Raw genomic sequence first — 20,595 nt, 5'->3', positions numbered from 1 at the left:
AGAAATATCACTCCTACGTGTATCCTTTATATAATAAGAAAAATAAATCATTAATATTATATACAGTTTACAAGTGTGTGTGTGTGTGTTACATGTACATGTATATGAGTACATGTATATTAAATTAACAGTATAAGTAATTCAAATATTGCTGTACAGTAATTATTATTATACTCACTGATATTAAGGAATGTTGTATGATCACTGAGTGATTTCAACTTCCCTTCTCCTCCAAACTCTATTATCCAAGTATTGGTTGTATCTTCATTCCAAACTGATAGAGACTGATACTTTCTATTTTTGACTGATTCAGGAACACCAACCTAATAATAATAATAATAATAATAATAATAATAATAATAATAATAATGCTCGCCCCTTCAATGTTTACATTCACCCTAGTAATAATAATAATTGGGCAAAGCCCACTAAGATGAGTAGAGTTTGTTTGTATGTCTGTACACGTACGTATTCCGTATCTCCTCTATATATCCGCACATGCCTTGCAGTGCAAAAGATTCTAAATTTCAATACCTTAAGCCTACTATTATTTGTGTCTACTAATTTTAGCAAAATCAGCAAAAGTCATGTTTAGCGTTACTAATTTTAGTGTTTTTAACCAAATTAACTATAAATAATAACCATTATAATGAATAATAATTATTTTGGCGTCTATTTAATTTAGCGATTTAAAGCTCTCGCTAATATAGTAAACGCTAAAAATAGTAGGCTTAAGGTATTTCATTTGAAAGTGGGAGTGGCCGAATGAAAATAAAATGGCGATCACCACACAGGAATCAGAAGTCAAGATTTTCCTCATGATTTTCCTACTTCCTAGCAACAAGATAAGGCAAAAAAACCGTCCAAAGACTTCTCCAACTGCTTGAAAAGGTTACAGGTGCAATTAAGTAACTATGAAACTCCTTTTTGTTGAGATAACTGTGAAAGTCAAACAAATGTCACCTTTGTCACTGACTGCACTAAACTGGCCAGCCTTTTTATATCTTATAGCTATTTTAAAGTCAGTGTAGCAAGGCTTAAAGTAAAAAACAAGTCAGGAGTTTTCTAGCAGCAACATAAGTTTGAGATTCTGCTTTTTTCAGCTAATAATCTATGAGGCTGAGCCCTTGAATGTTCTACATTGTTTCTAGTAATAATAATAATGATAATGATGTAGTACATGTATGTATGTGACTATGAGTACATGTTATATGACATATACACATGTATAATGTAAGTATGTACATATTATCATAATGTGTTCTACCTCCTTCCAATTAGTTTTGTTAATATCAAATGTCTCACATTGTCTGCCACCAATAGTCAATAGTTTTAGTCCTGAAGGACTATTCAGTAATACACTACGACGAGGAGGCAAAAACATAGAATAAGTACCACCTTTTTTACTACCATTAGATATCGTTGCACAAACCTAAATGAACAATGAGACTATTAATTAATAATTTTACTAATAAATATTGTACCTATTAATTAATTAATTAATTATGATAATTATTATACATACCACTGATCCTTTAGTAAAGGTAAGACGATAAACAGAATTATTTGATATATCATTATCATCATTTTGAAGTAAAATAGCACTGGTATCATCTACTGACATCAAATTAAAGTATTCAATTCCAGTAATAACATCTCCAGTAACTTCAGGTGAGATCCACTGACCTACAGTAATTAATTAATTAAATCAATTAATTAAAACTATTAATTTACTTGTAGCAATTCTAAAATAATGAATATTAATAGGTTCTGATTCAATTATTACAAGGTAATCTTCTCCCTCAATCTTTACAGCAATCATACCACAATCATCCTTCTTCTTAGGACCATCCTCAGGATTAGTAGGTACAACTTTCCTCCATTTGAGAGTATCAACATTTAAACTGTACAGAACATTATCATCATAGCGACGATGACTACAAAGTCCTCCATAATAGAATATCTCATTCCCAATAGCAACAGCTGCATAGTTAATGCTACCCAGTGGAGGATCACCAGTGGTAGGTTTCTGCTCCCACCTACCAGTCAGAAGGTGAAGTACCTCCACAAATGATGAATCTCTTTTCTCCATCTCAATATTGTGTTCTTTAGGATGGTCATCTCTCCTCCCACCCCACATATAAAGACAGTCTCCTACTATTACTGTAGAATGACCACTTCTCTCAGCAGGTTCATAGTCTATATAATAGCACAAACTATCAGTCAAACAATATTTATCATAAATTATAACTTATTAACCTTTCACAGTGGGGCTGGGGACTGCTTTTGCTGGTTTCAGGGCTGCCATTTTGTTTGGGAGAGGAAAAATAGTACCACGCCCACTGAGCCCCATCCAACAAAAGCAATAAAATTTGCTTCTATAATTAATTTTAGCTATAAAAATAATAATAATCAGGAAAGTATTAATTAAAATAATTACTTAAGCTTTATTAATTGCAAATAATTGTGTGTCCTCGTGTTCCATTTCTGACGACTCATTACCGGAATCAGTCCCGAGTCTAACCACTTTATGTAGTCCAACAGACTCCGCCCCCTTCTCCATCCCATTGTCATCAACAGGAACTTGAATGAATCCTTTACAGCGACACTTCCTCTTGTAGGCAGATACTCCCATCGCTATGACAACCATTACTATGACAACAGCTAGTATAACAGCAACGACTGTAGCTATGATTGAAGCAATAAGATGTCTGCTTGATCCATAGGGTAGAGTATTTTCCCAGGTGCCACAGTTAGTGGCGTGTGGTATGTATGTACACGTGTTCCTTTTGGTGGACGATGGGGAGGGTGAGCTCGTTAAGTGAGTAGGCGTATCCTTTAGACTGGGCGTGGCTTGAATTGATGACATTTGAGATGATGTTAATGTTTCTGAGGACGAAATCAACTCAAAATAATAGGAACTGCTGGTCTGAGTGGGTGTGGCTTCCAACGATGACAACGTGAAATTAATAACAGTTGCTGGACTATTACTAAATACAGTCACTTCTTTAGTGACTGGTACATATCCATCTGCTGTCACTGTTAACTTATAATTTCCTGGAACTAGTAATCTCCAGTAATCTCCATCACAGGCGGTCGTTATATTATGATCCCGCCCACTCACTGCTATACTAGCATTAGCTATTGGGTTACAGTCGGTATCAGTCACGAAACCCTTCACCCCTACATGGACCTGTTTCATAAAGGACAACATTGCGCTTTTATTATCATCCCAAATACCAGAGAGAGCCGACGCATAAGGATACTTATAACAACCTTGCTCTATCGTTATCTCAAAACAATTTGAAGTCACGTAATTATAATCTTGCATCCCTCCTTTAACACTGTACCAGGCTGCCCCATTAGTAATACCATCAGTAAAACCATAATTATCTCCAGGGCAGGGCTCGCCTAGATACATGGTTGAATGAGCTTTTGAATAAGCTAGACTAATCTGTCTGAAGATATCATTATCAGGCGAGGGAGTGCTGACAGAGGAACCACTCCTACTGTTGTCATAAGGATAGTTAGCAACCAGGGCACCATTGTGGAAATTAGCCGAGAGAACAAACGGGTACTCCTCCAACCAGCGCATGATGGCCTTCGTCTCTGAGGTACGGTCGATTTGATTGTCATGGAAACGATCAGGGAAATTCCGATTGATGTCGACCCCATTCGCATTATAACGACCTTTAACACCACTGTAGGTACCTTCACGAGCCTTAGAGTACCCATCAGGATTAAGAGTGGGTAGGATATGAATACGAGTCTCATTAATAAGACTTGTAATTTCATCGTCAAGCCCGTAATTATTTAACAGATACTGGATTAGGTAGAGGAGGGTTTCTCGGCCTGTTACTTCATTCCCATGCATGTTCCCAATGTATTTGAACTCAGGCTCTCCTGGTTCGTGAACCCCGGGATTATCTGTTATTTCTAGGACGTAGAGAGCTACTCCTTTCTCGCTGTATCCAATGTTATAGAGGCGAGTGAGGGAGGGGTACGAGCTGTGCGCGTCTTTAAGGAACTGTTCTAGCTCATCGTTATCATGATGTTCAAATGATATTGAGAGACTGGATCTGACTGGAGTAGGAGCTACTGGAGAGAGAGAGGACAAGAGGAGAAGGAGAGAGAGAAAGAGAGAGCCAGTCATTGCTGTGGAAGACAAAAGAGATCTTCTCTTCGATGATGTTTTCATTTTTTGGGTAATTACTTAGCAGCTAGCCCCACCCAAAGCAAACCACGCCTAAGCCTATAACAATGCAAACCACACCTACTAATCAATAGTCTTAGCCACACCCACTTCACGTTTATGATATTAGCGGATGAAGTTCTTCTTTGGAAAGTTAGAGAGAGAATTTGCTAGTTCCTGAAGACATCAAGAGGCAGGGAGACACTGAGAGAGAAGGAAAGAAGGAGAAGTGAGTTAATAAGGTCTTCTGTAACTTGTACTGTAACAATACCTCGAATAATATATACTGCTTCAAGTTTATTGTTGTTGTTGTTGTTGTTATTATTAGTAGTAGATTTATTATTATTATTATTATTATACCTTTACAGTACTAACTGTACAGTCCATTAACTAATACTTAAGTAAATCTACATGCATATCTAGTTTCATGCACATGTACATGTATTTTTAATAATCAATTCTCATTCTACAGTACCTACCTCTTACCTCTAATATGTTTTGTCTTTGGTTTTAATGAAGTCAATTATGACCATTAATGTTCCTTTCTGTTACCAGAGCAACAGTACCTCTCCTCATGGATACTTTTAAAAGACGAGGGAACAATTACATTGTTTCATGTGAGACTTTACTCCAGACGTGTAAACATGAGGTGAGGGGCAATAATTAGAATAAGGTTTCTGCAAGTATATTCATTAGTATACTGTATAAAAGGGACTGTTTTGTAATGAAAGTTTGTGTATTATAAATCTCTTAGTAAATTCACATATTCATCATTATACTTATACAGATGTATGTACGTGTACTTGTAAAAACTTTAAATTGTAATTGTTTTTTTATTTGGTGCAAAAACAACAAGAAAATGTACTACAATTGAATTATTCGCTTTATTACATAGAAATATAATTTTATAATCTTTTTAGTCAGCGTTATTAGCACTGCAGCCATATTGCTTCCCTGTTATCTTAACCTGTATTTACTACACCACCTCCACCTTGTAGCTTATATTTGCACACACTGACCTTCATCGGTCACTCTGTCTTTACTATTCATGAACTGAGAGATAAGAGAGTGAGAGAGAAACCTTTGAAAGAGGGAGAGAAAGAGGAGGTAGGGAGAAGAGCTAGGAGAGGAGAAAGGGAGAGAGAGAGGGGGAGGGAGAGAGAGAGGGAGAGGGGGAGGGAGAGAGAGAGAGGGGGGGAGAGGGAGAAAGGAAGAGAGATATCAGAGGAAACAGAAACCTTTGGGGGGACCAGTGTTAGGCAAGGTACAAATATACACAGAAATATTCGACTGTTTATTTTAACTTTGGCTGGTTCATATAACATCCTCCAATTGAAACCATACACATCACTCACTCACACACACACACACTCACTCACTGTCATGTTTAGTATATTTACATATCCACTTACTGTACTTACTAATTGTTACCTGAACTACATGTAAGGCATCTAAGACTACATAATGGTAAATAATAATAAACACAATGTCATGTGACTATTCTTCAATAGGCTAAGAAGCTCCTGGAGACTACAGCTGCTAGTAAGAAGATCCATTGGTCCCATCCCAACTTCATTAGCTTTTGCTGTAAGTTAAGCAACTGCCATTGTTAGATCTAGAGATAAAGTTTGGGAGACTTGAACTGGGAGAATTTTTAGGAGAAGACCAAATATGGTCGACCAAAAGTCTCCTAAACTCCCTCTAGATCCAACAGTGTCAATAATAATTAGTATCAGTACTGTTTTATCTCCCCTCCCCCCTCAGTGTCTGTTGATGATGTGCTCAGTTTTGGTGTTCGAAGACGTTATGTCACTTCTTCTCGTCAGCCTCTCACAACTTCTGGGCGTGTCCTTCAAGAGCTGAGTAAAGTGTTTCCAGTTGCTAGAAGCATTTATCAAATGTGCTACCTACCAAACACCGGGAAGAGGTTAGAATAAGAGATTTGATTTTATTATTATTATAAATAACACCTTTAATTTCTTGTTATTATTTGTTTAATATTATTATTGTTTTTTATTGTTTTAGGGTTAAGCCTGAGTATGCTGGTATCCATGGTGACCTCTCCTCAGAGAGGAGGATCCTGTGGATAAGAGTCTCGCTAGTTGAAAGGACAATGAAGGCTATCATTGACCAGCTTCTTAAGAGCCCAGAGTAATCCATCATATGATTAACATGTATTGTACAGCTGGTAACTTTGGAGGGTAAATTTTGGCAAATTGTTGCATTTTAATTTAATGGGGCCCTGCAAATGACTATCAAAACACTAAATTCATCAAAACTTCCTCCATTCCAGCTACCAGCTGCATGGTACATTGATTTTAATGTCCTTTTCCATTTATTGTCATTATAAGCTGTTCCCCTTCATCCATCAATAGACTGTACTACAGTAAGAAGTCAGTCATGGTACATTCCGTCTATTCTGAGCTATTTGCTTTCCTAATGGGTAAGATATTTCTGTATTACATGTACATGTATCTATCTATCTATTCATTCATTGTGCGTACGTGCTACAGTGACAGTGTGTCTATTTAATTCAGTTTATTTTATTTAAATATGATTATTTTCTTTGATTGTCTTGCTTGCTGTGGTATTTTATGATTTTTTCGACTCTTTAAGAATTTGTAAACAGAATCACATAAGAACATGTATATGCATCAGAAAAATTTATAAAAGTGGAGAATTTTCTACTTTTCATTTTTGGTGAAAGTTGGCCCGAGACCATGTACTATAGTACAGGGACTTTGGCCCGATTTTGGAGCAACTTTAAAAATTCATAAAAAATCTAATTTTGATTGGAATGAGCTCAAACTTTCTACGCAACATAAGAACATGTATATGTATCAGAAAATGTAATAAAAATGGAGAATTCTCTACTTTCCATTTTTGGCAAAATTTGGCCCAAGACCATGTACTATAGTACAGGGACTTTTGTCTGATTTTGGAGCAACTTAAAAAATTCATAAAATCTAATTATACGTGATGTATGAATGTAAAGATGTTCATTTGTATATTTTAGAGGGACCATGTTCTCTTTCGTTTTCTAAAATGAAGTCCATTGATTCTTCAATACTCAACCCCGGACCCACCGAACTGGTATCACGCCATAGCAGGTAATGCCCACACAATTAATTAATTAATTAATTATTAATTATTATTGTTAGAGTGTTTTCATCCGGGGTTGGTGAAGGAGAAGGCGTGGCAGTGGGTTGGGCTGATAATTCTGGTGATTCCTCCGAAATGTGGGAACACGTCCAGTCCCTGTATCAAAGCTCTTTCAACTCGTGTATCTACGGGAAGAACAACATACTGATGTATCCAGTAAGAATGATACACTTGATAATCCTCATATACCACTACTGGTATGTTCTCCATTAGCCTGGTATCAACGTACCACTGCAAGGGTATCTCACACTGGCTGAAGTTGGAGACACTTTTTATATAAAGTGGCTGCCAAATACACTCATTAATGGATCTGGGTGAGTATATTAATTATCATCATTTTAATTGTATGGCGTGTTCATTCTTTCTTGTTTAGTATAAAATGGAGTCACGTGCTGTCAGTAAATGTTACGCAGGATATTGCTCACATTCATTGTCACCACAAGAAGGTGGAGCAGGGGGTGGAGCAAGGGGCGGGGTCTGAGGATGACCAGCAGCAGGTCTTGTATTCAGAGCTGATTATGATTGGGTATAACGGAATAGCGTATCCATCACTGATGTTCCCACAGGTAAAACCGGTTATTATAACCTGTTTTTATTATCGAGTTTTGATCCTAGTCCTCGTCAATGTTGAGGTTTTTAGAATCACTAGAAAACGCTCTTCATCCTAGGGGCTGTCTGGAACCACCCCTCTGGTTTCTACGGCAACAGCACCAGAGGAACAGACCAAACTCTTTATCGTCAACCATAAAGTAAAAATTAAATATTTTTTATTTATTTATTATTTATTTATTTATTTTTTTGTAGGAAGATTGCTGTATATGGTTCTACTGAAGATCCTCTTGAAGCCACACCCACTGATTGGGAGTTGCCGCCAGTTTGGAGTCAAGTGTTTCGAGTTAGAGTAGCAAAACCACACCCACCACAGCAACTGGAGTGGACAGAAAATGGTATTAAATATATTTTATAATTATGTATATTTTAATTTTAACCTTTTCTCTCCGTTAGAAGTTGAAATGACGTCAGTTCCTCTTTCCCCTTCTCCTGTATCCCCCCAGACCACGGCCAGTACTGGGAGTACCTCCCCTCTACTAATGGAAGATCCTTTCTCTTGGAATGATACTAAACCACACCCACTTAAGAAGAGTAACTCGAGGAGGTAATTGAATTGTTTGACCACACCCACTTATTTAATTTGTAGATATTTAATGGAAAAGTTTCAATCAAAAGTGTCGAGTCAGCTATTGGCAAGATACTTCTACAGCTGTAAGATTAATTAATTGATTGATTATTAATTAATTATATTTTATTACAGGGTTGTCTTATTGTCGTCACATATCTCGTGTTAAGAAATCCTTATCACACTTACTCTTACCCTCCCCCTCTCTCCCTCTCTCTCCCTCTTCCCCTCTCTCCCCCGCCTCTCCTCTTGAGATACACCTGGAGCTAGAGCCACAGAAACTGGACAAGAGCTTGTGGGAAGAGTTTCTATCAAATCGAACTGTAAGCAAATGTTTTAAAGAGAAATGTTATTACTTTATTATTATTATTATTTTTTAAAGTCTGATATGTGGAATAAAATACAAAAAGCAATTTACAACGGAGGAGTGGACCACCCTTTAAGAAAAGAAGTAAGTATAATAATAATAATTTTTTGCTATTATTATTATTATTTTATATTTTTTAGGTGTGGCCATATTTATTAGGCGTGCATTCTCCACTGGGCGACCAATCAGATCAAAGCCACACCTCTTACGCCAACATCCTCACCAAATGGAAGCGACTAGAAGAACAACATTACATTAACAATGACCCAACCTCAACCAGCCTCAATATAAGACGAGGGTACACTCCCACTAGCACTATAACTACACCCACTAGTATCAAAACCACACCCACTCATATTGAGGCCACACCCAGAGCCACGCCTCCTAAAATCCCTGATATGATTATACTAGAAGAGGAGGAGGATTATTCACATAATGAAGACGTGGTATCTTCTTCAGAAGAGGAGGAGGGGGAGGAGCTTGATTCCGGCTGTGATGATTTGATTGATGATATTCCAAGAACCAGTGGCAGCAGTGATGGAGGGGAGAGGAGGCCACGCCTACTTGAATCACATGAACGAGATCAGTCAGAGGAGATCATGGATCTGAGATCAGAGGGGGAGGAGCTTAGTAAGAGGGAGGGTGACTTCATCAATGAGTTATTTAAAATTGATAAGGACGTACCAAGATGTGATAGGGACTATTCGTAAGTATATACACATTTTTGCTAAATTTAAATTGTGTTTTGTTCTATTTTTAGATTTTTCCGCATTCCACAGAACTTGACGAAATTAAGAAACATAATAACAAGGTATTAATGCATGTACATGTACATATCCATATGTATGTATATTATTATTATTAATAGTTATATATGGGAGAATATGTCTAATGGTTATTCTCAAGGGATGTGTGATCTATTAGCTCCACTGCTGGTGATACTGGAAGATGGTAAGAGATATATTTGTAAAATTGTACATGAATTTGGATCTCTCATTTCTCTCTCTCTCTCTCTCCATTTTAGAGGAGATTACCTTCCATTGCTATTGTTCCCTGATGGAGAGGATGGAGTCATGCTTCCCTCCCAAGCCAGGGGTGACTCAACGGATGAGCAACTTACAGTCGTTATTACAAGTGGGTGGAGCTCATGAATAATTAATTAGTTAGTTAATTAATTAGGTACTTGAAAGTGATTTTTACGACTATTTAAATGAGATGCCAATGGGCGACGCCTTGTTTTATACTTACAGATGGTTTTTAGTCAATTTTAAAAGAGGTAATAATAATAATAATAATATTAATAATTTAATTTCATTAATTTTTAGAATTCACTTATAATGATATATTTTTATTGTGGGAGACGTCTTGGGTTGCCAGGCAACTGACGACTGATAATTTTGAGGAGTTCATTGCCCTCGGACTCCTTCAAGAATTCAAGTAAGCCAACAGATCATGTGATAGTCATGTGACTTATTCTAATTGAAGAGCACCTATAATGGACGCCCAACTTGATCCAAGCGAAATACTCAATTTGTTCACAGGTAACGACCAGTCGTGTGATAGTCACATGATGTTGTTATTATTATTATTTTGTTAGATTTGGCTGACAGTAAAAATTTAAATGCGAGGAAGATAATCTCAACGGCTAAACACACCATCGAAACACTACAGAATGCATTATAATACATCATATCATATCATGTGTGTATCATTAACAGTGTCATATCAAGTCAGTTCATTCATTTTATTTCATCATTAATTCATCAATTCATTTTGTTTATTATTATCATTATCATTATTATTATTTGATATAAATGTTAAGAATGGTTCTGTGTCCCAGTATATACATACATACATATATAAATCACAAAACCATATTTTAAATCACACACAGTTACAAATTGATAATTATAAAGATTGATTTATGAATAATATAATTAATAAATTGGGTGTGGTCTAATCGTCATTAGTATATCCCAGTCTCCGAAGCATTGGGCAGCTGCTCCATATTTTATCTTTTACTTTTTTCGGAAGTTTCCTCTTCCACTTTATAGCAGTATCACTCTTAATCGGGTTTCTAACCTGCTTGGTAGACGGCTCTAACCTACCACAGAAAAGAACAATCATATAAATAATAATACTCAAAATAATAACGGCATACTTGGATAGCTTGACCTCTTTATTAATGAGCTGTGAATGCCGCAGTACATTATCGTGCCACTCAATCCCAAGGAACTTGAGTAGGTTGTTGATTTCGTTTCTCGGTTCCGAGACCAGTTTCTCAAAATACACAACATGACAGACATTAGGCCCAACGTATTTACAATTCTCCCACATTCTTTCTAACACTCTATTCCAGAAGGCAGCAGCTGCAAGATAACTCTTATTATCAACACCGCTTATTGTGAGGTTACGACTAACTATTGAATAAGCAACAGCTCTTCCGTCTCTCACAACCAGGACAAACTTTGCCCGAGGGAACATGAGATGAAGGTCTTTTGTGTGGGCGAGCGATAGAGGGTCTTTATTGCAAAGGTTCTTAGCCGGAGGGCCATGATACTCTATCACGTTTGAAATAAAGTTTCGTACTATCAAGTTAATGACAGTGTTGTTTAAGCCTGCTTCGTCCAAGCGCTTATGCTCTCTCTTCCCCTTCCTCCACCTTTCCTTCATTTGTAATATACGAGGGACTAGTCTGGTCTCTTCGCCACAGCGTATGTCAGGATGAGCGTCCAATATGACCCGCATCAAAGTAGTACCAGAACTTGGCACTCCTCCAATGAAGATATAGGGCCTCTCTGAAGGATCTGGCGGACAGGAACTAGTTGGGGCGCTTGGAGTATCACTTTTGTAATGGTAAACTGTTACAATGAAGAGGAGGAATGCGTTTAAGAGGACAGAAACGAATAAAATAGACCTGGCCGACTTGGAGGCCATCTTGCGATGCAGCCACACCTCCAAGTGTAATTATTGTAGGCGTGGTTTATCTGCAGACTATAAAAAGGTGCGGCTGCTTTAGCTGCCATACTTTACAACTTTGACAAGATGAAGATGATGTTCTCTGCTCTTGTAGTTATTTGCTCTCTATTCCTTGGAATACAGTCTCTTCCGGTCAACAGGACAGCTGCTGGTACCTATGGGGTGGATGTCTCCTCTTTAATTTCAGAAAGCACTTTCTCCTGCTTGAAAAGCAATGGCTTTGAATTTGCTATAATCCGCGCATACAGAAGCACCTGTAAGATTAATTTATTGAGATTTTTGAAGATTATGTGTAATTTTATTGCTCCAGGTTCGTCAGATCCAAATGCACCTGCTACAATAAGGAATGCCCGAGCAGGTGGCATTAAGTACGTTGATGTCTACATGTTCCCTTCACCAAGATGCAGCAAATCAGCAGCTGAACAGGTTGAGGAGATGGGTAAGGAGAGAGAGAGAGGGGGGAGATGTTCAGTATATCACATGATTCTATTGTTATGGTAAAGTATCAATACTGACAGTTTATTTTGTTCATAATAGTCAATTCACTTGCTGAATCAAACTATGGACAAATATGGCTGGACATAGAAGTAATATTAATTATATTAATGATATGCTTTTACCTGTACATATATTAGGGCAGTCAATATTGGCTTGGCAGTGAGTCTGCTAACAGACAATTTTTTGACGAATTACTGTCAGCTGCAAAAGTAAAAATATCAAAAATAGTAAAATGATAATTAAAATAATGCAGAAATATAAAAAAGTTGGAGTTTATGCCAGCCAATACCAGTGGAGCAGCATCATGGGCTCCTATACAGGAGGATCAAGTCAACCATTATGGTATAATTATAATAATAATGCACTGTACTAATGTACAGGGTAATATAATAGGTACGCTCATTATGATGATAATCCTTCTTTTTCTGATTTTGAACCATTTGGCGGTTGGAGCACACCGACTATTAAGCAGTATGCTGGAGACAAGACTGTGTGTGGTAAGGGAAATGCTTATATTGAAACTGAAAGTGATTTTATTTATTATCCTTAGGTGCTGATGTTGATAAGGACTGGTACTAAGAGAATAACTCTACAATTTGTGCATTACTTGTTTTGTCTTGTCTTTTTTACTTTTTAAATGCATTATTTGTAACATGTAGCAAAGTATACGGAAATTATAGTGTCCGGAAGTATACAAAAACCACGTGGTGCTTGTTACATAGCCACGCCTTTTTGAAGATGGCTGCTGTCAGTGAAGTGGAGAAAAATGAAGAAGAATTACTACTGCACGTGAGCCCAGAGGAGGAGAAAGAGGAGCAGAGAGTTCTAGAGGAACCAAAACTTCCGGAAAGTGAAGAAGAACATACTGATATCAGCACTATCAAATATCCTTCATCAACTGCCAAACTTGAAGACCTCCCTAATAATGTAACACAATTATAATTATTAATTATCCAGTTTTGTTTGTGTGTAGCGTATCAAGAGGTACGTTAATGATAAAGGAAACTTTATAACAGGAATTGACATCAACTCAGAGGTAACACTGCATAATTCATACTCTCAGTTTAACTTGAAAACCAGTAGCGGAATTTCTAGGAATTGATTGTGTGGTTTTTCTAGGAATCAGTTAAGAAGAAAGCTACTAGACATGAACGTTTTGGTACAGAAGTAGTAGAGACTAGCAGAGAAGAAATCAAAATTAACGAGAGAGCGAAAAGATTTGGAATATCCTCAACCAACAATGGAGAGATAATAAGATACACTAGAAAGTAAAAGTATTATTTATTTATTTATTTATTTATTTGTCTGTTTGTTTAGATTACCAGAAGTACCGGAAGGAGGTGTGTCATTAATAACTATTACTAACTATTATGTATATGACTAGGTGAGTCTCGACCTGAAGGTCTGGTAGTGTACGGTACTAATGAGATGAGTACTCAAGACGTCTTTAATGTCTTCACTGAATACGGCCCAAAACATATTGAATGGATTAACGACAAGTCATGTGAGTCAGTATTAATGAGTGGGTGTGGTTATTAATGGGTGTGGCTATTCTTTAGGTGTTGTGGTATGGGAGGATTCTTCTTCAGCCCAACGAGCGTTTCTTGGTAAAGGGGTGTGGCCGGTTTTGGAAGAGGGTGTGTCTGATTCCCCATTGTGGCGTAAGGGACCGGCTGGGCTGTTACTAAGAATAGCAACTAGTGCTGACGTGAAAGAGAAAGGCTCCAGAGCAAAGAGTGACTATTATAAGAAATATGGAGACCCAAATAGTTGGAATAGAGAGAGAAGGAAAAGACCTAGAAATAAGGACCTGAGGTACTTGAACTATAGTATCGTCTCGGCCAAATTTTGCCGAAAATGGAAAGTGGAGAATTCTCCATTTTTATTACATTTCCTGATGCATATACATGTTCTTATGTTGTGTAGAAAGTTTGAGCTGATCCCGATCAAAATTAGATTTTTTACGATTTTTTTTGAAGTTGCTCCAAAATCGGACAAAAGTCCCTGTACTATAGTACATGGTCACGGGCCAAATTTTGCCAAAAATGGAAAGTAGAGAATTCTCCATTTTTATTACATTTCCTGATACATATACATGTTCTTATGTTGTGTAGAAAGTTTGAGCTGATTCCGATCAAAATTAGATTTTTTTACAAATTTTTAAATTGCTCCAAAATCGGACAAAAGTCCCTGTACTATCTCAGAAGCTCGTCTTACCCTAACCTAACCTATTCATTTTATCTTATTATTTTTCTCTCACTTATTTCCGTTATTATTATCTCTTTTTTTAACCTACTATTTATCCCTGTGTTATATCTATTTTGTTTAAAAAAAAATGTTTATTTAAGGGCTCAGTTCCCTCCTACACTGTACTATAGTACATGGTCTCGGGCCAAATTTTGCCGAAAATGGAAAGTAGAGAATTCTCCATTTTTATTACATTTTCTGATACATATACATGTTCTTATGTTGTGTAGAAAGTTTGAGCTGATTCCGATCAAAATTGGATTTTTTATGAATTTTTAAAAGTTCCTCTATTACGTCTCGTCTCCATTTACAGGCAAAGATTAGAAGAAAAGAAACAATGTGAAGATGAAGAAGAAGAGGAAATGGAGACGAATGAAGTGAAGCAAATGAAACTAGAAGAGGAGGAGGAGGAGGAAAGTCTAAATGAGGCAAACAAAATGGAAGTCTCCAGTGATACTTTGATTAGTGATCAGATCATAAAAGAAGGAGGGCCCCATCCTCCTCCTAATGATTTGAGACATAAACTAGGAACTTCTAAGAAGAGACAGCAACTGAAATCACGCCTAGGACCTTTCCCCTCATTGTAATCCTTTCACTTTTTATACTCAAACTCTTTATAATAACATAATTGCTATTTTGTGCGTGGGTGTTGAATAACGAGCCCCTCCCTTGATTTAGCCACGCCTCTAATTAAATATGGCGGCCGTTTTGCAGTTCTTTATGTATTTTGTTCTTTTTTTCTGTCCGCTATGTGTTTGGAGTGGTAAGCCATGACTATTGCTAGTAAATTAGAATATTCTTTATTTAATTATTGTGCTTATTACAGGAGACAGGGAGACATCATTACTGATAATAATGAATTCAATCAGTGAAATTGAAGCAAAGCAAAATGATAATAATATTAATGAATGGAAACAAGAAATGACTCAATTTAATGTAACTAATAATAGATCCATAATTATATATATGAATTATATTTATTTATAGAATATTCAACTACTTGTTCCACTGGAACAGTTCAGTTCAATCCATATTCATTCATTAGCACCTTTAATGGAAAGGTACTGGCAAGACTAGCGTTTATATTATTTTGTTTATTTATTTTAGAATTTATTCAAATTATAAAGATATCGATTGGTTTCTTTTTGTGAGACCAGACGTTAAAATTAACTTTAATAACTTGCAGTCATTTCTATTGAAGCATGAGGTATATTAATGTGACATAAAAGCATTTTATTATTATTAGTATTTTTGTTGGTTAGGGTCCTAAGTCAAAACCTTATTTCATCGGATATGCTCTGAAAGATGATGTGTACAGTATCATTCATCACTTTATTCCAGCTGGTAGTTTAGACTATCCTTCACCTGAAGGTTTTCTAATGAGCAATAGCGCAATGAAGAGGTACTGAGAGAGAGAGAGGGAAAGGACTTTACGATTGAATTATTTTTTAGAGTTTCTAAAAACATAAAATCATTTAAACCATCTTTTACCATAGACCCTAGCTATGAGGTAGACCAATAATTAATAATTTAATATAATATTCTGTTTTAATCTCTTTTCTAGCTATCATTGTTCCTTAAGTACATGAAATCTCCTTCTCTCTCCGACATGTTCCCCACTCCTCCCCCTCCCTCCTCCACTGGGGTCCTCCTCACTCACTCAAAGAGGTTCTGTGTTGCTGGTAACCATGGAAACGACTGTGTCATAGAGTCTCGTGATAGTGGGACATATTGCCTAGTAATAATAATTTCATTTTAAGTTTTAGTTTTTTAATGTATTTTTAGTTGCCTCCGGTTTCCAAAGACAACGTTTTCTTTGCCATCAAAACGTGTGAAAAATATCACAAGGAAAGAAGTGAATAATTAATTAAATAATCGTTGATTAATTATTTAATTTCAGTTCCTATACAGTTGAGAACTTGGACCGCACCCGCTGCTGGTTTAAGATTACAATATTACAGTGACGTTGCTGATTCTAATTATAGGACGGTCTCAATTGGCTTGCCTAATACAGAAAGAGGTGTGGCTTTATTTTATTCTAATTAACAAGCACTCCGTAGGTCACTGTGCGAAACTGCTTGAGATATTTCGTGTGTCTTTTAATGATCATGAATTTGATTGGCTAGTTATTGCCGATGACGACACCTTAATTAGGTATAATATTAATTAATTAATTTTTAATTAATTTTAATGATAGTGTGCCACGACTGCTCTCTTTCCTTGGTTGCTATGACAGCAGTGTTTCCATGGTGATAGGAGAGGTGTATGGTTACCAGCTAGGAGAGGGAGGTTACCTCTACCCCACAGCAGGATCAGGGTACAGCATCTTTAACTAGCAGTAGTTTATTAATCAGTAATTTTCGAATAACTCTCTCTCTCTAGTGTTGTATTAAGTAGACCTGCTGTTCACACTCTCCTCCAGTCTAACATTAAGTGTCCTTCTCCTGATTATCCTGATGACATGTTTCTTGGTGCAATGATTCGCTCATTAAGGATTCCGCTACTGCACACGCCTCTTTTGCATCAAGTAACCACACCCATTAATTAATATAGTGCTAATTTGTTATTTCTGTCTATTTTAGAATCAGCCTGGTAGTTATAATAAGTTATTAATTAACGAAAGAGCATTGTCATTCCATCGCTTTAAACCAGAGGATCCAATGATGATATACAAGGAATACCTAACTAATAATAATAATAATAATAATAATAATAATAATAATAATAATAATAATAATAATAATGATAATGGTAGAACTGAGCTTTAGCCATGCAATCTTCATTAATCATTCATCGATCATTAACTTTCTGTAATAATTGATTAATTTTTGTTGATATAATTGTAATATTAGAAAGAGAGAATAGATAATAATAACAATAATAATAATAATAATAATAATAATAATAATAGTAATAATGATGACAACAGTGCTGTACATGTATATATCAAGGTGTAGAAGTAGAAATTGAATTCAAAAGTTATAATCAAAAGAGATCGAGAGAGAAGTGTAGGTGCATGTCCAAACATAGTCCGTTATACAAAACAAGAAATCGTTATAAAGTGGGCGTGACTTTTAATGAACTGGGTGTGGTTATGTCAGTACCTAGCAGTGGGCTAGTACCGGCAGATAACAAACTGACGAGCGATTGATTCGAGTCATCATTTTTATTTAAAATCAACTCAGATTCCTCGTCATTCTTTTTTAGCAGTTCAAGTAATGGCAGTGAAGCCACACCCTCTACATCTTTACCTCCTATTGGCATTTCTTCCTCACTTCGTTCATTATTATTATTATTATTAGTGGTAGGTGTGACTTTTTTTATTGGTAAGCCCCTTGTTGCCGACTCACACCAAGTAGCGAAACCTTGATTAACGAGCTCTCTATTAATAAAAGCCTGGCCCTAGGTACAATAACTATTAATAACTACACTGTTACTATGAATAGACTGTACCGTTACTAATAATAGTAACGTGATGCTTACCCCTGATCCATAGTGTGACGGTATATACAGCTCAACCAGAGGGTCACTGTTAGCTACATTAACTATCACGTGTACCTCAAGTACAGTCCCTTCAACCAGAGCTTGCAACACTAGCATACCATCATCAGCATTACCTAGGGACATCAGTAGTCATTAAAATAAAGTTAGGGAGAGCGATCTAACTAATAATGGTAGACTTAAGGAGACCCAGGGCTAAATATGAGAGAAAAAGCTGAGAATGGGATATTTCAGGAGACTAAAGTCTCTCTAGATCTAACAGTGTCAACAGACATGCAGACAATGCTCACTTGTGTTTGGTTCAATGTTTGACAGAAGACATGAAAAGGCTTGTACTTTTAGTAAAGTGTGCTCCCTCCTAGTGTAATAGTAAAATGAACAATAACAATTATCACTGATTGTTCCTTCTCTCACTTAAGTGGCTTTATGGAGGTGCCTGGTACAATAACTGAGCTACCATAATCAGTTAATTGAACTTCAAAACTTTTCTCGTCTGTCGCCTTGGCAACACGCCCTCGCAGCCAATAATCATCACTCACTCGTACTGCACAGTGCTTCCCTAGAGTAGGTGTGGTCTTTGCCGCTCCTGTTTCTTCGACAGCGTAGCTTCTTGACATGCTCTGGTGGAGTGTCTCCAATAGCTGGGTGCTAGTGTATGGAACTAACCACAGACGATTGAGTCTCTCAATATAAGTCACAATACCAAGGAATACATCAGAAGGGCACTGTGAAGGCTCTATAGTGTAATCCCAATTAGGTTCGCTATGTTGTATGTCGTTGACTTTACCCACGGTATTGACAGGCGGTAGAGAAGGAGGGAGAACTGGAGGGAGGGAGAATGAGACCTCGGGGTGTCTCGTGAGAATGAGATCAATTGCCGAGTTTATCTGGGACTGGGTACCCTGTACAATGCATGGGACAAAGAGAGAGTCTTTAGTGAGGCTCTTTTGCTGTACGTGAATTTGAGCGCCTGATTCGGACATCAAGGTCTTGATGTTCCGTCCCTGTCGACCGATGAACCTTCCAATGACGTCAACCGGTAGCTGGAGGGTAGCACGTACACGCCCACCTCTTATCGCCGTTGTATCAACGGAATGTCTTCCCTTTTCAGCTGATGACGGGGGAAGAGGAGGAGAAGGAGGTGGGTGGTAGGAGGGCAGGCTGGTTGACTGTGGGGTAGAGTCTGTCTCATTATCTCTTGTTGTTTGTAGGCGTAATGGAGTGGACTGATCCGTGAAACCAGAATCAGAAGGACTGCTAACGAGCGGTACTGCAGCTGAGCTCTTACCCTGAGGAGAGTTTAAAGTTTTATCCTCGGTTTTATCTTCATTGTTGGGTTTATTTTGGCTACTGCTGGTGTTTGGGGTGTCTGGTTGGACCTCTAATGGCTGCCGCCTCTTTCCCTTCCAATATCTGTAGCTGATAATGGCCACAACCGCGAGAGAGGGAAGACACAGAGCGAGTACCTTTAGAGGAATCATCTTCTTTGAGACTGAATGACCACTCCCTAGCTCGAGCGATCTTAAACACGTGAAAGCACGTGGAATATCACGTGATCTTTAAAATTATTAAGGATTTAAAATTTTGAAAAAAATAATGATAATGATCTATTCTTGCTTGATTGAGCACCATTCTAAACAACAACAACAACAGTAAACAATAAATAAATAAATAAACTGATCTTACTTCTCCATAATAAATCCACACATCTTTTATGATAATCTTCAATTTGAATTGGACTGTTGCTATAAGACATTTTCTTTTTCTTTCCATTATAAGATGCAGGAGGATTCTTGGGCTTCTTCATCTTAACAAGGTCTCCGTTATTATAAACATGTACTCCAGCTACTACAGGCTGGACATCAGATTTATGCAGAACAGTTTTCTCTGTTGTAGTCTCCTTGATGTCATAGTTATGGTTTGTAGTTTTAACTTCACTAAAATCATGATCTGAAGACACTCCTGAGTCAGTAAATAGCTTGCTTGATAGGTATTCTAATAATTTATTAAGTAATGTCTCCACACAGTTGCTATTTTTATCATTTTTTTCATCATGGCTGAATGATATCAGTAGTCCTTCTAAATGGCCTTCTTCAAGGAGGCTGTAAGAATGAACTGGCAACTCTGATATAACTCTTGACATCTCTTTGATGTCTTCAAGCTACAAATAAATAAATAAATAAATAATAAGGTAGATATTTCAAATATTACTTTGCAATCTTCTCTAGTTTCAGAGGCATAGTGATCATCATCAAGTTTCTCCAATATTCTATCATATTCAAGAAGAAAGACCTCAGTATCTCCTGCCCGCAGTGCTCGTCCCAGTATAAAGGACTCAGGTGTATAGAACTGAAAGGAACATGTTTATTGTATCCTTCTAATAATCACATATAATACTCACCTGCAGTGTTTTGTTTGCCATTTTTCTGGTTACCAAGCAACACACGTGTTTAACGTGCACGGAATTCCGTA

The 20,595-nt window shown here is 37.0% G+C and overlaps 9 protein-coding genes across 9 annotated transcripts; 4 read left to right on the top strand and 5 right to left on the bottom strand.

The window, feature by feature from the left end:
- Positions 1-2,383, bottom strand: LOC109580241 (uncharacterized). Its single transcript, XM_019993216.1, has 6 exons — positions 2,260-2,383; positions 1,735-2,199; positions 1,526-1,686; positions 1,268-1,432; positions 179-323; positions 1-24 (listed from the first exon to the last, which is right to left on the bottom strand). The coding sequence occupies exons 1-6, from the start codon at positions 2,351-2,353 to the stop codon at positions 14-16; spliced, it is 1,041 nt and encodes a 346-aa protein (XP_019848775.1). The 5' UTR covers positions 2,354-2,383; the 3' UTR covers positions 1-13.
- Positions 2,384-2,427: 44 nt separating this feature from the next.
- Positions 2,428-4,267, bottom strand: LOC100636145 (carboxypeptidase D-like). Its single transcript, XM_003384086.3, has one exon. It carries the CDS (start codon positions 4,196-4,198, stop codon positions 2,441-2,443), a length of 1,758 nt encoding a protein of 585 aa, XP_003384134.1. The 5' UTR covers positions 4,199-4,267; the 3' UTR covers positions 2,428-2,440.
- A 44-nt stretch (positions 4,268-4,311) lies between these two features.
- LOC105316739 (small G protein signaling modulator 1-like) lies at positions 4,312-10,787 on the top strand. Its single transcript, XM_019993213.1, has 24 exons — positions 4,312-4,421; positions 4,748-4,841; positions 5,704-5,779; positions 5,957-6,119; positions 6,218-6,343; positions 6,568-6,635; positions 7,209-7,302; positions 7,354-7,510; positions 7,568-7,668; positions 7,728-7,920; positions 7,970-8,103; positions 8,159-8,301; positions 8,360-8,510; positions 8,553-8,617; positions 8,667-8,854; positions 8,914-8,982; positions 9,039-9,604; positions 9,659-9,709; positions 9,767-9,849; positions 9,923-10,032; positions 10,078-10,174; positions 10,224-10,335; positions 10,384-10,439; positions 10,496-10,787. Exons 2-24 carry the CDS (start codon positions 4,767-4,769, stop codon positions 10,579-10,581), a joined length of 2,964 nt encoding a protein of 987 aa, XP_019848772.1. The 5' UTR covers positions 4,312-4,421; positions 4,748-4,766; the 3' UTR covers positions 10,582-10,787.
- LOC100631816 (protein-tyrosine sulfotransferase 2-like) lies at positions 10,757-11,912 on the bottom strand. The gene is made up of 2 exons (XM_003384134.3): positions 11,060-11,912; positions 10,757-11,002 (listed from the first exon to the last, which is right to left on the bottom strand). Exons 1-2 carry the CDS (start codon positions 11,833-11,835, stop codon positions 10,855-10,857), a joined length of 924 nt encoding a protein of 307 aa, XP_003384182.3. The 5' UTR covers positions 11,836-11,912; the 3' UTR covers positions 10,757-10,854.
- On the top strand, positions 11,900-13,038 carry LOC100631690 (probable GH family 25 lysozyme 2). The gene is made up of 7 exons (XM_003384133.2): positions 11,900-12,133; positions 12,188-12,316; positions 12,415-12,464; positions 12,513-12,584; positions 12,629-12,717; positions 12,769-12,872; positions 12,926-13,038. The coding sequence occupies exons 1-7, from the start codon at positions 11,944-11,946 to the stop codon at positions 12,952-12,954; spliced, it is 663 nt and encodes a 220-aa protein (XP_003384181.1). The 5' UTR covers positions 11,900-11,943; the 3' UTR covers positions 12,955-13,038.
- Positions 13,039-13,073: 35 nt separating this feature from the next.
- Positions 13,074-15,247, top strand: LOC105316738 (nuclear cap-binding protein subunit 3-like). Its single transcript, XM_011411874.2, has 7 exons — positions 13,074-13,302; positions 13,349-13,411; positions 13,495-13,643; positions 13,693-13,715; positions 13,760-13,879; positions 13,935-14,190; positions 14,936-15,247. Exons 1-7 carry the CDS (start codon positions 13,114-13,116, stop codon positions 15,207-15,209), a joined length of 1,074 nt encoding a protein of 357 aa, XP_011410176.1. The 5' UTR covers positions 13,074-13,113; the 3' UTR covers positions 15,210-15,247.
- A 52-nt stretch (positions 15,248-15,299) lies between these two features.
- On the top strand, positions 15,300-17,473 carry LOC100631565 (beta-1,3-glucosyltransferase-like). The gene is made up of 13 exons (XM_011411873.2): positions 15,300-15,385; positions 15,449-15,558; positions 15,610-15,683; positions 15,730-15,829; positions 15,885-16,024; positions 16,075-16,132; positions 16,187-16,360; positions 16,408-16,477; positions 16,523-16,642; positions 16,683-16,776; positions 16,820-16,939; positions 17,005-17,149; positions 17,205-17,473. Exons 1-13 carry the CDS (start codon positions 15,319-15,321, stop codon positions 17,388-17,390), a joined length of 1,458 nt encoding a protein of 485 aa, XP_011410175.2. The 5' UTR covers positions 15,300-15,318; the 3' UTR covers positions 17,391-17,473.
- Positions 17,474-17,501: 28 nt separating this feature from the next.
- Positions 17,502-19,670, bottom strand: LOC109580240 (A-kinase anchor protein 1, mitochondrial-like). The gene is made up of 4 exons (XM_019993214.1): positions 18,538-19,670; positions 18,414-18,481; positions 18,106-18,239; positions 17,502-18,024 (listed from the first exon to the last, which is right to left on the bottom strand). The coding sequence occupies exons 1-4, from the start codon at positions 19,602-19,604 to the stop codon at positions 17,677-17,679; spliced, it is 1,617 nt and encodes a 538-aa protein (XP_019848773.1). The 5' UTR covers positions 19,605-19,670; the 3' UTR covers positions 17,502-17,676.
- A 22-nt stretch (positions 19,671-19,692) lies between these two features.
- On the bottom strand, positions 19,693-20,568 carry LOC105316737 (uncharacterized). The gene is made up of 4 exons (XM_011411872.2): positions 20,525-20,568; positions 20,335-20,472; positions 19,810-20,284; positions 19,693-19,756 (listed from the first exon to the last, which is right to left on the bottom strand). The coding sequence occupies exons 1-4, from the start codon at positions 20,543-20,545 to the stop codon at positions 19,731-19,733; spliced, it is 660 nt and encodes a 219-aa protein (XP_011410174.1). The 5' UTR covers positions 20,546-20,568; the 3' UTR covers positions 19,693-19,730.
- Between the last annotated feature and the right edge of the window lie 27 nt (positions 20,569-20,595).

The sequence above is a fragment of the Amphimedon queenslandica genome, unplaced genomic scaffold, assembly GCF_000090795.2.
Source record: "Amphimedon queenslandica unplaced genomic scaffold, v1.1 AMPQUscaffold_13500, whole genome shotgun sequence".
NCBI classification, from domain to species: domain Eukaryota; kingdom Metazoa; phylum Porifera; class Demospongiae; order Haplosclerida; family Niphatidae; genus Amphimedon; species Amphimedon queenslandica.
The sequence above is the reverse complement of the archived record's forward strand: the minus strand, read 5'-3'. Positions and strand labels throughout refer to the sequence as shown.

Bases quoted from the DNA above. Each gene is read 5' to 3' on its own strand.
- LOC109580240 (XM_019993214.1), bottom strand. From the start codon at position 19,604: ATGATTCCTCTAAAGGTACTCGCTCTGTGTCTTCCCTCTCTCGCGGTT. The intron at 18,240-18,413 runs GTGAGCATTGTC...TGATGTCCCTAG, and splicing joins AAACATTGAACCAAACACAA to GTAATGCTGATGATGGTATG. The intron at 18,025-18,105 runs GTAAGCATCACG...TATTGTACCTAG, and splicing joins CGTCACACTATGGATCAGGG to GGCCAGGCTTTTATTAATAG.
- LOC100631816 (XM_003384134.3), bottom strand. From the start codon at position 11,835: ATGGCCTCCAAGTCGGCCAGGTCTATTTTATTCGTTTCTGTCCTCTTA. The intron at 11,003-11,059 runs GTATGCCGTTAT...TTTCTGTGGTAG, and splicing joins AAAGAGGTCAAGCTATCCAA to GTTAGAGCCGTCTACCAAGC.
- LOC100636145 (XM_003384086.3), bottom strand. From the start codon at position 4,198: ATGAAAACATCATCGAAGAGAAGATCTCTTTTGTCTTCCACAGCAATG.
- LOC100631690 (XM_003384133.2), top strand. From the start codon at position 11,944: ATGAAGATGATGTTCTCTGCTCTTGTAGTTATTTGCTCTCTATTCCTT. The intron at 12,317-12,414 runs GTAAGGAGAGAG...TGTTCATAATAG, and splicing joins TGAACAGGTTGAGGAGATGG to TCAATTCACTTGCTGAATCA. The intron at 12,465-12,512 runs GTAATATTAATT...TACATATATTAG, and splicing joins AAATATGGCTGGACATAGAA to GGCAGTCAATATTGGCTTGG.
- LOC109580241 (XM_019993216.1), bottom strand. From the start codon at position 2,353: ATGGGGCTCAGTGGGCGTGGTACTATTTTTCCTCTCCCAAACAAAATG. The intron at 1,687-1,734 runs GTAAATTAATAG...TAATTACTGTAG, and splicing joins TTATTTTAGAATTGCTACAA to GTCAGTGGATCTCACCTGAA. The intron at 1,433-1,525 runs GTATGTATAATA...TTGTTCATTTAG, and splicing joins CCTTTACTAAAGGATCAGTG to GTTTGTGCAACGATATCTAA.
- LOC105316738 (XM_011411874.2), top strand. From the start codon at position 13,114: ATGGCTGCTGTCAGTGAAGTGGAGAAAAATGAAGAAGAATTACTACTG. The intron at 13,303-13,348 runs GTAACACAATTA...GTTTGTGTGTAG, and splicing joins TTGAAGACCTCCCTAATAAT to CGTATCAAGAGGTACGTTAA. The intron at 13,412-13,494 runs GTAACACTGCAT...TGGTTTTTCTAG, and splicing joins GAATTGACATCAACTCAGAG to GAATCAGTTAAGAAGAAAGC.
- LOC100631565 (XM_011411873.2), top strand. From the start codon at position 15,319: ATGGCGGCCGTTTTGCAGTTCTTTATGTATTTTGTTCTTTTTTTCTGT. The intron at 16,133-16,186 runs GTAGACCAATAA...TCTCTTTTCTAG, and splicing joins CCATAGACCCTAGCTATGAG to CTATCATTGTTCCTTAAGTA. The intron at 16,643-16,682 runs GTGTGGCTTTAT...AGCACTCCGTAG, and splicing joins CTTGCCTAATACAGAAAGAG to GTCACTGTGCGAAACTGCTT.
- LOC105316739 (XM_019993213.1), top strand. From the start codon at position 4,767: ATGGATACTTTTAAAAGACGAGGGAACAATTACATTGTTTCATGTGAG. The intron at 9,605-9,658 runs GTAAGTATATAC...TTCTATTTTTAG, and splicing joins AGATGTGATAGGGACTATTC to ATTTTTCCGCATTCCACAGA. The intron at 10,336-10,383 runs GTAAGCCAACAG...TTCTAATTGAAG, and splicing joins GGACTCCTTCAAGAATTCAA to AGCACCTATAATGGACGCCC.
- LOC105316737 (XM_011411872.2), bottom strand. From the start codon at position 20,545: ATGGCAAACAAAACACTGCAG. The intron at 20,473-20,524 runs GTGAGTATTATA...TGTTCCTTTCAG, and splicing joins TGGCAAACAAAACACTGCAG to TTCTATACACCTGAGTCCTT. The intron at 19,757-19,809 runs GTAAGATCAGTT...GTTGTTGTTTAG, and splicing joins TGTGGATTTATTATGGAGAA to AATGGTGCTCAATCAAGCAA.